General features: G+C 39.7%; 1 protein-coding gene across 1 annotated transcript; it reads left to right on the top strand.

The window, feature by feature from the left end:
- Nucleotides 1-486: 486 nt before the first annotated feature.
- On the top strand, nt 487-11,439 carry LOC115359547 (potassium voltage-gated channel subfamily S member 2). Its single transcript, XM_030052088.1, has 9 exons — nt 487-657; nt 1,917-2,050; nt 3,218-3,382; nt 4,094-4,265; nt 5,629-5,712; nt 6,115-6,276; nt 6,539-6,622; nt 9,312-9,404; nt 9,941-11,439. Exons 1-9 carry the CDS (start codon nt 487-489, stop codon nt 10,397-10,399), a joined length of 1,524 nt encoding a protein of 507 aa, XP_029907948.1. The 3' UTR covers nt 10,400-11,439.
- Nucleotides 11,440-14,035: the final 2,596 nt, after the last annotated feature.

Raw genomic sequence — 14,035 nt, forward strand, 5'->3', positions numbered from 1 at the left:
CTATTGTGGTGTTCAAATCCTGTGCATCTTGAGTTGGAAGATGGCGGAGCACTGGGGTAGGCTACGGACATGTCGCAATGTATCCTATGAAAAGACAAAGGCTGGACCCCTTCGGTACCTTAGCCTAATGGTTAGAGAAGCTAGGTGAAGGTTTGCTAATTAGATCCCTGGAGAAGCAAGTGAGGTATTTTGTCCCCTCTTTCAGCAACTAATGGAGCCCTGGAGTAAGGCACTTAATACTCAACTGAGGCCATTAGTTAAAGATTTTGGTCAGTTCCCATGTAAATGAATTGGAAAAAGGGCATATTATGCTGTTAGCAAAGTATGTATGGGTAAATAAAGATAGAAAAAAAGACATTTAAAGGCTGCTTTGTAGTGTGTCTTGTTGCATTTGAAAATCTGACAGGAAACTAGACACAATTCAGATGAAACATGTACATATCTAGTTACCTCAGTTTATCTCTGTTTGTCAGATATAGATTAATCATGGTGAAGGAGAAGCTGCCTAGCTGGGTCCATCAGGACTCGGATGAAGGCCTAGTCCATGTGAACGTTGGGGGACTTAAGAGGAGCCTCTGTTCCAGCACTTTGAAGAAATTCCCTGACACCAGACTGGGAAAACTGCTGGCCTGTGACTCCGAAGAAGCTATACTGGAGGTTGGTGTATTGACTCAGGAATATATGTGTGGACAGTTGGTAGGTAGATCGTACTTAGCAATTTTATGTTGACTATAAATGCTTTAAGTTGATGATGTGTAAATGGTTATAGATGTCTTGGCTAAAATTAGGTTACACTGGGTCTAAAACTAAAACATAAGTACACATCTGTGGAACTCCCCAGGGTTTGCATGGTAGAAAAAATAAATCTACGTGCAAATCTTACTCTCAGCTTACAAATCTGTACCCATTAAGATTGCACAGACTCAGTACCTGCATCCTCGAATTCCAAATCGATACGTTCAGATTTGTAAACTGTTACGAATCCACATCACAGGATTTGTAAAGCGTAATGGATTTGCAATTCATGTGCTCAAAAGACCCAAGAGAACAGACCACATATGTGTGGTGCAATTTAAAGTCGATAATACAAAGGCAATAATGCATTATTAGTCAAGTATATTCATTTTATCTAGATTTAAGGATATATTTAAGGGTTTCATGGAATTTTATTTGCCCTTTGTGTACTTCAGTGCACATACATTATGCTTTTAATTCAGTCTACAGATGTAGGTACAAATCTGGGTAACACTTTCTTTGGTTAGTCTCCTACTGATCCTCAACAGAATGTCGGTTGATATATAAGTTAAATATCATAAATATCATTTTGAGTTGAAGACATGCTTATAAAGTATTATCATGGATCCCAGAGAAGTTCTGGGCAGCATATGCCCACCAGTGCTGTGATTGGCCATAAAATTTGTTGACCTGCTGCTCATTCGCAAAAACAGGCTTGGCAGATTTTGAAGATGTCTATGGGATATATGACAGTCACAAATCATTATGTTGTTTGTATGGACTTCTGTGGTGCGTTTTGTGTTAGATAGATTATTTATTTATTTATTAATTTTTTGCCCAGACTTTTTTTTAGATCTAAAACATAGATGCAATGTTGAAATGACGTCCATTGCTCAGTGGAATAGATGGATTAATTTTGAATCAAGATGTCATTTTTGCATCTCTCTCAGATCTTGGTTCCAAGAATAAGGAGTCTGTAATTGTGACTTCATGGAAACCCTGCTTGTCTTCTCTCATCATTCATCTACATTTTTTTCATTATCCATCCATTCATTCCACCATGTCTATTTGTTTGATTCTTCCCTCTACCCTCCCTTGCTCCTTGTGTCCCTCCTTTGCTCCCTCTCTTTTGCAACTTTCCCTTCTTTCCTCTCTTCCTTTGTCCCTCCCCCCTCCTGCAGGTGTGTGATGACTATGACGTGCAGCAGAAGGAGTTTTACTTTGACAGGAATCCTGGCCTGTTCCCCTACGTCCTGCACTTCTACCAGACTGGCAAACTTCACATCATGGAGGAGCTGTGTGTCTTCTCCTTTAGGTAGGGGATATAGCTCTTTCAAACAGGTTGTCACTGGGTCTCTGTCGTCTTCCTGTCTGTATGTCTTTGTATTTCTTCTTCCTGTCCACCTACTTCTAACACCATCTGCCTTTCAGTGAGACAAGCTATAACCATGGAATTACATTCCTCATGGGATAATCATATCAAGGAAGTCAGAACTGACAGAAGTCAGAATTGATAGTCTGTGATGCAGACTATAAAAATCACTCCATCCATTATGTAGAGACTCAGCAGAGATGAAGAGAAGTTGTTATTGGAGCTGACATGAACGTTAGCCACATACAGTACAGAGTGTTAATTTTGACACCCAAATTTGATTTAGTTTTAGCCTTCTTTGACTAAACCTTCTGACTAAAATGCATTTTAGTTTTAATCATTTAGTTTTTTACTAATCATTTTTCACATTTTTTGTACCAAAATTTCTCTTCAAATTATTAGTTAGTGACCTTTATACACAGATTGATCTACATGCCCCATTATAGCTTCTTGTATTTTGTATCTAGATTTTACTTTTAAAATGTACATAATATCCAAAGCAAGGGATATTCACCTTGATTCGTTATTCATTGTGCCAAACTGTGCTTTTGGCTGCCTATTTCTATCATATTTGTCTCTTTTTTTATTTGTTGAAAATTTGCATAAGTCAGTTCTGGTCAACAAAGGTTCAGTTTTATGAAGTTTTCATCTTGTTTTCTGCCTAGAAAAAATGTTAGTTAAGTATATGGTTAATGTTTTTCATGCCAGTGCTAATACAAATTTTGTTATTGTTCTGTAATGTTAATAAAAACTATGTTTGAATAAGACAGTATATTTAGAAGCAGCTTGACTTTAAAATATTTGCTTAACTTACATAATCAGGTTATGCATTTTTGTTTTTATACCAGAGGTATGGACATTCTTCTTTTTTGTGGAGGGACTGAGGGAACATAGGGCAGTTCTCAATTTTAAAAATATTACAGTGAGGAAATATAGGGGCCTGGGGACATAGATACGCTCCCAAATATTCTTTTCTATTCTGGTAGTTCTGTGTTGTTTGTTATGTCCCCTTTTTTCATTTAATGGCCTTTGTGAAGCCTTTTGAGACTGTGGCTGTGATTAAAGACTACAAGCAACCTGACTTGACTTTTACTTTTATTTTGCATCCAGCCAGGAAATAGAATACTGGGGCATCAATGAGTTTTTCCTGGACACTTGCTGTAGTTACCGCTACCACGATCGCAAGCTGGAGAGCAGCCGGCATCGCAGCTGGGACGATGAGAGTGACGTCAGCAGCATAGACACCTCAGTCGACGAGATATCTGACTTAAACAGGTAGGATGGAGGGAGAGCAAAGGAGTGATGGAGTACTGGTGTGAAGAAAGTTTGAAGTCTCTGAAAGTTCATTTTCATATCGTAACAGAATGAATGGAAACCAATGGCTGTATAAAATGGAGGAAAAATGCTTTGGGAAAACAGCTGCACCAACACATTTTGTAGGTATTATTTCTCATTTTGCCCATAGTAAAAAGTACACAGGTTAAAACGAAATAGTGTTTCTCACTAGTTCTAGTGACCAAGTGCAAATCGTAATAAATAAATAAATAAATAAATAAAATACTAGTTGAGTAGATATAAAACCCACACAGCACTTATATCTAAAATGTTGTAAAATACTAGGTGCATACATTTTTGTGGTCTGGGGAGGAGGCAGATCATTGAGGGAGAACAACAGAGTGTGTGTGTGTGTGTGTGTGTGTGTGTGTGTGTGTTTGGGGGGGGGGGGGGGGGGGGGGGGGGGGGGGCTAAAGGTGCAAAAACACTGGTATGATCCTTTAAGGTACATTAGAGAAGGAATTATTTTGTATTGTGAAACTGAGACAAATAACAGCAGTTATTAGTTGCAATCAATATTTTTTAAGTTTTGATTTTATATTTTTGGCATTGTGCAGTTTACCCAAAACTCTCTGCTTGTTTTCCATCCTTCCTCTGTCTCTCACTGTTTTTTCTCAAATGCTAACTCATCATCCTCATCCTTCCTCACAGAGATATTCAGCATTTCCAGGAAGTGCGTTTTGGGAACATCAGGAAGTGTCTGTGGCTAACCCTGGAGAACCCCGGCTACTCCATCCCCAGTAAACTGTTCAGTCTGCTCTCCATAGGAGTGGTGCTCACATCCATCGCCACCATGTGCATCAACAGCATACCGGAGTATCAGGTCAGCACACACTGGTGGAAAGGTGGTGCAGAGTGAAGTGATTGGCTCTGTGAGGTAATGAACGATACCAGGGTCAACAGGACAAGCCAGAGTGTGAGTGAGCAAGCAAATTGGTGAGTCAGTGAATGAGTGAGTGAATGCACAAATACGCTAAATATGAATGAATGAATGAATGACAAAATACAAAGTGAGTGGCACAGATAGTTAGATGGATGACTGGATTTAGCTGGTGCTCCAATCCACAGTCACTTGCATTAAGTGTAACATTACAAGTTTCAGTTGTTAGATCATCAACACTGCAGTGGTAGAGAATATCAGTATATTTGCTAAATTTTAGTCTGATTTGTTGCTCCCTTTTAGTACTGTTCAATTTTACCCCTGTGTTTGATACCACTGACAATGACTATGTTTACATGGACTTTAGTTGGGTTATTGATGGCTATTTAAGCCATATGCACACCTTAATCCTAATATGACGTCTTATTTGAGCTTTTGCGGCAGATTGCAGCACATATGGCAATACATACTACAATCTAGCTGTTTGACAGCTCATGCTCTTTTAGTAACTTTTATGGTGAATCTTTGAACTCGTTCTCTGGAAAAGACAGGCAACAACAACACCAAAAAAAATCACTGCAGGCTAAATATTTTCTGTGACATGGACATATCTTACATAGCACTTCAGCTAAATTGGGTTAGGCTCTGTGGCATGTAAATGTGAATATGAATAGAATAGTTGTATAAGCAACCCATGTACACAGATTAATTGGACTACTGTCTTATTTAAAATAAGAACAACAGCTGAATTATTTAGTCCACGTAAACATAGCCAATAGCAGTTCGTTGTATACACAGATTGGCTGATTGATTCTTTTATTTTCATGTCATGCACAATAAGAGCCCAACCCTCATGGGTTTATAAGACACCAAAAATAAATTTGCAATGTTGAGACAATATTGGTACAAAATTACAGATTATTGCACAGCTCAATCTTAGAAAACTGTTGTGCCTTCTCTCCCAAGCTTGGCAAAAGTCTGTGACAAAAAGGCTCCCTACCTGAAGCCCAACTCAAGTTTTATGTAATCATCCTGTCAAAAGAAATCAACAAGCTTGTATAGGTCTGCGACTGCATCATATGTAATTAACCCAAATTTTTCAGTATGTGTTGATGATTTTGTCTCTTTTTCTTCTTTGCCACATGTGGGGTGCTTTTGGATTCAGTTCTTGGTCCTATATTCACCCTACATGCTACCTCTGGCCCATATAATCAATCATTTTAACATCTGTTGCAGTGGTTATGCAGATGATACACAGTTTTATGTATATACTGATCATCTGTCCTGGTCCTCTGTGCTCTATCAGACTTTTGATGCTGATGGAAAGCTGATTGAGGACCCAACCTTGCAGGCACTGGAAGTTTTCTGCACCTGCTGGTTCACCTTTGAGGTGAGAAAAAAAATACCAGTCGTGTAGAGGACACAGTTACAAGCGGGAATTACACAAATAGCAGTTGAAAAAAATCTGCAAATCAATATCCTCTTAAAAAGACAATTTACTGTATTCATTACGTGCCAATGAGGTCTTAAAAGCTCCTTAAAATTGATTAATTTACAACTGGGAGAAAATAAATAGAAATAAAATACACAGCAATCACAAAAACTATTGTTAACTGGTAAGAAACAAGCACTGCTGTGAGTTACTTTCTGCTGGGGTTTTTTGCCAGTTTGTTTTTTTTTTTGTTTGTTTGTTTGTTTGTTTGTTTTTTCAAGTCAGCAACAAAAATTGGTTTCATCTAAGTTTGATTAACTGCTACTTAAATGGACTATTTTTCATTGTTCCTACTTTGAGGTGTTGACACGGCTCCTCCTAGCTCCTAACAGGAGGAAGTTCTTCCGTCACCCTCTGAACATGATCGACATGGTGTCTGTGGTGCCCATCTACATCACCCTGATCTTTGACATGACTGTAGGATCAGAGTCTGAACTGGGAGACCTGGGACGACTCATACAGGTGAGACATTTTATTTTAGCTGATGTTATCTGAACTGGGAGACATGGGACAACTCCTACAGGTTATTTTATGTTATTTGGTCCAATTTTAATCCATCATTTGATTTTATACTAATGTTCTGGTAGTTCACATCGATTTAATACTTAATCTTTGACATGGATTTTCTTTTATTTATTTGACATCTCTCGATCACCCTCTTCTCCTCTTTCTCTCTTATTTTTCTGTCTCCCTCTCTCTATTTCCTCCTCTCCCTCTCTCTCAGGTATTCAGGCTGATGAGAATCTTCAGAGTTTTGAAGCTGGCCAGACATTCGACGGGGCTTCGCTCACTGGGAGCCACACTGCGGGTGAGTCAGGCCTTAGTGACCCGGCTCTGGGCCACTACTTCTCAATCTCCTCAGTCTCAAAGGTCACACAACATTTGACTGTTTGTTTCGGGGCAGGTACACAGTGATATTCCCACCCTTGGGAAACTCTAACGAAGGGCACAATAAATTATTGCTGTTGCCCTTCCAACCAAACGCCCAAAATCCTCCACCCCACCAACAATCTGTATCACTTACACAAGAAGAGATGTTGCCTCTTATACAGGATCACAGTGAACTCCTGTGTGACTCTCAGCTTGGATCACATAGGATGCAATACACCCCAGTATTTTTGTTGCCATATTGTTAAATTGAATTAATTAGAATTTTAGTTTTACAACAGCAATTGTGGAAGAACAGTTTTCAAATGATTGATTCCTTATGTTAGAATGAAATTGGTGATGCACAGATGATGCAGCAGTTTGAATCCTAGTTCTATGTATATTTTCTGCAAATAATGCTTTAGTCTGAATTACAGCTGATGTCTACACTATTGCAATTCTCTAGTCTCATTTATTATCACTGTGCCATATGAAATAAATGCACAAAAGACATACACTTTGATACGCCCCTTGGCAATTCATAGTTACATGTTTGAAAATCCAAAATACCGCTTGCTATGTGTTCATATGGATTATGCTCTATACACTATACATTTGGACACATTGAAGACACGAGTGATTGTGTTTCTTTTGTTCATTCACCACAACAAATAAATAAATGACTATTTTAGTCTTCAGCAGCATGACGTACACCGGGTGTGTTTTATGAAGTTTGCATCAGAATGCAGAATGAGAGGTACTGTATGTCCCTGCGGCTGTGGGCGTGTGTGTGTATGTGCAGCAGTGTGTGCAAAGGCTATCGTGTGAGAGACAGAACTCTCATGAGCGTGGACGGCACGACAGATCTTGAAGGCACCACTACATATACATTCAGGCATATAGAAAAGATCAATGTTGCCTTTTTACTCTATTTTTAAGCAAAACATCAAAAACCATCTTATCCAAGACATTCAGCGTTGGACAGTGCCATTACTGCAGTGAATAAATTAATAAGTCTGTATTACATTATTAAAAGAAATTGACCAGAGCTGGTCAGGCAAGGGGTTACTCTTTTTCTCTGATGTGCTTTTGGCAACTCCCAGGAGAGAGGCTGGGTTACAGGATAATGCACTGTAACTTTCAATGTACTTCTCTCTTGTTCTCTTGTTCTTCTCTTCTCTTCTCTTCTCTTCTCTTCTCTTCTCTTCTCTTCTCTTCTCTTCTCTTCTCTTCTCTTCTCACCATCTCTTCTCTTCCTACCCTCACCATCTTTCTCTTTTCTCCTCTCTGGTTTCATATTCACTGAAAAAGCTGAGTATGTAAACCAGGGATAAACACACCAGGGCTAAGTATGACGCACTCATTTCCAAAATATAACTTCACTTCATTCCATACAGGTGCTCACTTTGGCTGCACCGGTGGCTCACTGGTAAAGAGCACGTATCATGTACCAGGGCTTAGTCCCAATCGCAGTGACTAGGTTCGAATCCAACTGCTGCATGTCATCCCCCTCTCGCCACTGTGACTGTCAAAAAAAGCAGAAAATGCCAAAAAAAAAAAAAGGTGCTCACTTATTCTCAATTCAAACTTTCCAACATTTTTAAGAGGAAGGTTTATGTTTCTGTGCTCCAGTTTTAAAGTGATATCACAGATTCTTACCCATACAGTGGTAGTTACTGGTCCATGTGAGTGTAATACATCCACCAGGTTGGTTCATTAATTCCTTCCCTGTCACAAGAGCGGGAGCTTCACCAGGAGTGTTCTGCTCCAAAACGAATGAAGTAGATACAGACCAGAAAACAACACAAAACTTCGCAGTGGCATAAAGCTGAAACACAATTTTGAAGAATACACAACAACCCAGTCTGGTCATAGTTTCACTTTGAGCGCTCTATTCAGCCAGCTGGTTTCCAAAATGGCACAAAGGTATTCTGCCACAACACTACCATTGTATGGGTAAGAAACTGAACAGGAAATTCTCCTGATTAAAATGAAAATGAGCTGACACCAACCAGCGTTCAGTTCAGTTTCTTTATATTAACTGTAACAAATGATGTGCTAGGGAGAAATTTTTTAAGTTTGAATTTTTTTGTTACGGTTTGAACTAAATTATCGCTCAAAAAAGAGGGCCAGTATAGCTATAGTATAAGTCTAAGAACTCTCCTATTCCTAACTAACTACTACTGAAGTTTCCATGGGCAAGGCTTCGAGGCTTCAAATTTCTTGAGGAATCTGCTGGATTACATCGCAGCACAAAACAGGAGGAGGACTTGTTCTAAAGCCTTCAAAGATGCTCACAATGGCGCATGGTGGAAGGACTAAAAAAAAAAAAAATTCCAATAAGTTGATCTTCTTGAAATGAAACTAATGAGCGGAGGGACGATATACTCTTGGGAGCAAAAAACAACTGGGGTTATGGGAAATATAGTCTTTGAGAAACACTAGCATGAAAAATACCCCCTGCCACCATCATCATATTAGTGATGTCATGATTCACTTGACAATATACCGTCAATAAAATATCAGAATAATTTGTGTTAATGATGGGATTTCTCATAATCATTGACAGGCACCCCAGCCTTGAGTTACACAAAGTCTGTAACACACTGTCCTCCATTCTGTGTCTGCAGCACAGTTACCGGGAGGTCGGCATCCTGCTGCTGTACCTGGCTGTTGGAGTGTCCGTCTTCTCCGGTATTGCTTACACAGCTGAATATGAGGAGGTATCATATTGTTGTCATATTGACTGATGTTTTGTTCATGCAGTTTCTCACAGGGTTCAGGCTCACTTGTGTTGGCTGGCCATTATGTAGATGTTTCATTTTACCTTGTCTGCCTGCCTGTTTCACTGTAACCATCACTGAAACCGTCAAGTCATTTAGTTTCAGAGTTAAAATCTTATTTTTCTTCAAACAATGCCATTGGGATGAGATAATCCCAACTTTTTTCTTTTTTTTCTTTTTTTTCCTTTGTAAAGCATTTTGTAAGCTGTGTTCTTAGAAAACTGCTACTATATACAGATGTTCATTTTCATGATAACTACAACTATTATGTTACTATTATGTTTGTTATGACTACTAATGCAGCATTTTTTGTTTCGATAGGATGAAGTTGTTGACCTGAGACAACCAAATATATATTCAAAAAAACTGTATATAACCAAATATAAATATGAAGTACAAACACCTACTCACCCACCAACTCTTCTTCTTTGTTTCTTTGTTTCTTTCTTTGTTCCTTTCTTTCTCTCTCTTGTCAGGATGTTGGCCTGGACACCATCCCGGCGTGCTGGTGGTGGGGCACAGTGAGCATGACCACGGTGGGCTACGGGGATGTGGTGCCCGTCACGGTGGCTGGCAAGCTGGCGGCCAGCGGCTGCATTCTCGGCGGCACCCTGGTGGTGGCGCTGCCCATCACCATCATCTTCAACAAGTTCTCCCACTTCTACCGCAAGCAGAAAGCCCTGGAGGCCTCGGTGAGGAACAACAACCGCAGGAGGCTGAGGGTGAGATGTGAAAACCAGGAAGAGGAGGATGAGGAGGATGAGGAAGAGGGTTCTGATGGAGATAGCTGTTGTCTAGACGATGAAGATGATGATGATGATCTGGACGATGATGACATAGATTTTGAGGATGACGGAGGTGTGGTGAATTACAGCTACGTGGAGCATCCGTCCTACACATCGACAGCAAGAAAGAAGGAGCTCTATCAGCTCTGAGGAGGGGCTCAGCTGATGGCTGTTGAAGGCTGCGTTCACACTCCAGCTGCAAGAGTTAGTTTTCCCCCTGTAGCCCTGTTCACAAAGGCAGTTCTTCGCCCTAGGCCAAGGGCTTATAAAGTTTGAAACATCCCATAGACATCTGGGTATTAAATATCCTTATAATGTTGCTTAGCATGACTTCAAATTGCATGAAAATACATAAAGAGGCTGACTGCAAAGGCATCTATTAGTGTGTCTGAGTCTGGGAAAGCAGGAAAACCCTTTAATCACCATTTGGTAATAAATAAAAAATAAAAAAAATGATCAGAAAACCATCATGAAGTTTCATCCTCACCCTCTCACCCTTCCTGGAAACTGTGTGCCAGAGGCCTGCTTCCCTCTTTGAAAACCTCCACCCTTCCAAGATGGAGAGCCACTCAAACTGGTATCGCAACTGATATCATTTCTCACACACACACACACACACACACACACACACACACACACACACACACACCAAACTGGTGTGTGTGTGTGTGCACCAAAGCCTGCAGTGTGAACATTGCCTGAGACAGAGGAAGTGAACTGAATGTAAGAGCTGTAATTAAAATGAGCCAAACCTGAACTGAAACAGTCTGAACAAACATGAACCAAACCATATGGAACTAACCCAAATTTATGTGAACAACTGTGAAAAAAGTCATTTTCTGGAAGTAGAGGAGATGTTTCTTATTTCACCAAATCAATATGATGTAATACTAAGCCCCGGTGTCCTTCAGCCAACTACCAATCCATTTCTTTTAATGAGTGAAAAGAGAGCAAAACCTGACCATGCTGGAGAAATGCAGCAGCAAGCACTGTATGCAGGCAAAAAAGGGACTTGGGCAGTGGCTACATCTGTATGAGCCAGAGGTGTTTTAGCAAAAGAGCAAAGAACAGAACATCAGCTGAAGCCATTTTGTCTGTTTTCCACCATAGAGATTGTTTCTAAGCTGTATGAACGGAGAAAAGTCATCACTGAATCTGATTTCAACACCAACAAGGAATGATCAGCTCTGTTAAAGGGGTGGTGAACTAAAATATACCATTTTTCATGATTTTTTTTTTTTCACGTTAAGTGTAGTAAACAAGATGAAACTGAAAATCTGAGGTCATGTCTGTGCAGAGAGGAATTCAGTTGATTTCTCATGAGTCAAAGGCATCAGAATGAAACCTGTTTTTATTCCTCCCATTCTCGATTGATTTACTCTTGCACCGTTATCCCCCGCCTCAACACAAGTTTTAGTTTGTTAGCACAGCAGCATGATTGTGTGCTGTTCATGGACACCAATCCACTATTTAACATCTAAAGCACTTCATTCTAATTTGGAGCCTAACCAGACAGTATGATAGCAAATATTAGCCTAGACCTTTTCACAGCAGCCATTTTGACATGAAATAGCAGGTAAACACAGGTGTTGCTAATGACATTAATGAAGGTCGAACAAATGGCTGCTAGGAAAAAGGTCTGTGCTTACTGTAAAAACCTTTGCTGACATGTCAGAGCTGTAGCTCTTTCATTTCCAACAAGCAGGATATTTTCACTTTGCTGGACAGTTGGTTGGTCTCACCAGGGTCCAGACAATCCAGGGTCCAGTGTTGTTACCCTACAGGGGGAACTAAAGCCCAGCCAGCCATGGATTACTGTAGAAAATGCAGCCCCTAAAAACTGGTTTGCTACAGTGACCTCTAGGAGCTCTCACATCTTATATGATGAGGATAAAACTCAAGAATAATACTAAGGAAGAAAATCACACTTTAATAATTAACTTTAAATTAACTTAAATAATCTAATAATTTCCCAGTTTGGGATCAATAAAGTAAATCTATCTATCTATAAATTATTATTGTTAAACTACAGCCTTTCAGAGAGATATATGGCCAGTATATAATAGATATACATCATATATTTTCATGCCTTAACAGGAATACTCCAGTGTTTTGGGTATAATCCCCTCTCTCTGACTCACCCAGACTGAGACAAGACATTTGATACCATTTTCACCTCTGTAAGTCCTCTGGTTAGATTCCTATGGGTAGCATTTTGTGTTAGCTTAGCATAAAGACTTTAAGTCTATGGGAGTCATTAGCCTAACTCTGTCAAAGTGAAACAATAAAATTAGAGTAACTCTGAAGCTGTCTTATTTGCACAGTATATCATGTGTATTCGAAATACACTTCATGGATTTTTTGCACATTTTTCCTTCCATCTGTCGCAGTGATCTGTGCACCACTGAAGGTAAAGGAAGAGCCGGTGCAAATTAACTTCTTTCAAATCGACTCTCATTTGTTTGTTTGTTTGTTTGTTTGTTTGTTTTGTTTTTAATTCCAAGACATGCCTTTCAAATACACTTGATGTACTGCATATTTGAAATCCACTGAATGTACATATATGAAAATGATATGGAACATGTTGTCTCAGTCTGGATAAATCAGAAAAAGAATATTTTGCCCAAAATGTTGAATTATTCCTTTAATAACTGTGATTATAACTGTATGTAAAGTAACTTGTCCCTTACACATACTGAAGGGGGTTCCTAACCTGTGAAATTGTCGATTTGAGCCACATGGGAAATGGGGAAAATTGCACAGTGTTTTGCATACATCCCTTTAGTTCTTATACTTTAACACTGTTTCAGTTTCATCCAAAGAACATGACGCTGGTCCAGAGAGATTTCCTGGATCACCTTGTACAATCTCATACCTCTGCATTTACTGTTCAGTGGATCTCATCTTTCAAGCTATCATTTGTTATTCTTGGTGATGCCCCAGCGCCACCTCGTCAGCAACATGCAGGGGAGAGTGTTGTCTTTTATATGCTGAATGTCGCTTTGAGCATGAACAGACGTCCCGTCTTTCTGACCTTACTGCTCAGGTCTTTCATTCAGCCTTCTGTACCCGTCTTACAACTCTCCTCCCTTTGTCCACTCGTGTCCTTCCTCCTCTCTCCTTTCATGTCCTCTATCTCATGTCAACATTTTGTATAGGCTGCTTTTAACAAACAGGTTTCTCACCAAGAGCTTTTCAGAAAGTGAAGGACACGGACAGGTAGAAAGAAGGATATGAAATATAAATGACTGAGTGCATTGCAAACTCCAAGGAAAAAGGAAAGAGCTGTGTGTGTGTGTGTGTGTGTGTGTGTGTGTGTGTGTGTGTGTGTGTGTGTGTGTGTTACAATGAGCACCAGGGTAGTCAGTTTGAGTGAGTTAATAAAAAAACTGAAGCAGGCATAGAGAAGGGAATAGCTGATAAAGTAGGAGGCAAGGTAATAATTCATGACATTTTCATAAAGAAATTTATTGAGTCGCTGTTCAATGCAGCAGATATAACAACAGTGATTCACCTGTTAACCACTTCATAGCCATCGAACTCCATCAAGAGAAAATGCTAGGAGATCGACATTATGGCCCCGCCCACACTGCTTGACTGACAGGTGATCTTTGGGAAATGCAGAAACACCACAGCAGTGAGCGCTTGACACCAAAATAAAAAACAACATTCCTCTTCAGTCACAGTGTGTACGACTTGTCCTGATGTCATTACGCATGCACACACACACACATTCACACATACAGGTATTACCACAGGAATATGTCACACATGCATGCAGACATG

The sequence above is a fragment of the Myripristis murdjan genome, chromosome 5, assembly GCF_902150065.1.
Source record: "Myripristis murdjan chromosome 5, fMyrMur1.1, whole genome shotgun sequence".
NCBI lineage: Eukaryota > Metazoa > Chordata > Actinopteri > Holocentriformes > Holocentridae > Myripristis > Myripristis murdjan.

What these genes read in the sequence shown, in the direction of transcription:
- LOC115359547 (XM_030052088.1), top strand. Translation starts at nt 487, where the DNA reads ATGGTGAAGGAGAAGCTGCCTAGCTGGGTCCATCAGGACTCGGATGAA. An exon ending in GAGATATCTGACTTAAACAG is followed by an intron (nt 3,383 to 4,093) that starts GTAGGATGGAGG and finishes CCTTCCTCACAG; the next exon opens with AGATATTCAGCATTTCCAGG. An exon ending in CCTGCTGGTTCACCTTTGAG is followed by an intron (nt 5,713 to 6,114) that starts GTGAGAAAAAAA and finishes TCCTACTTTGAG; the next exon opens with GTGTTGACACGGCTCCTCCT.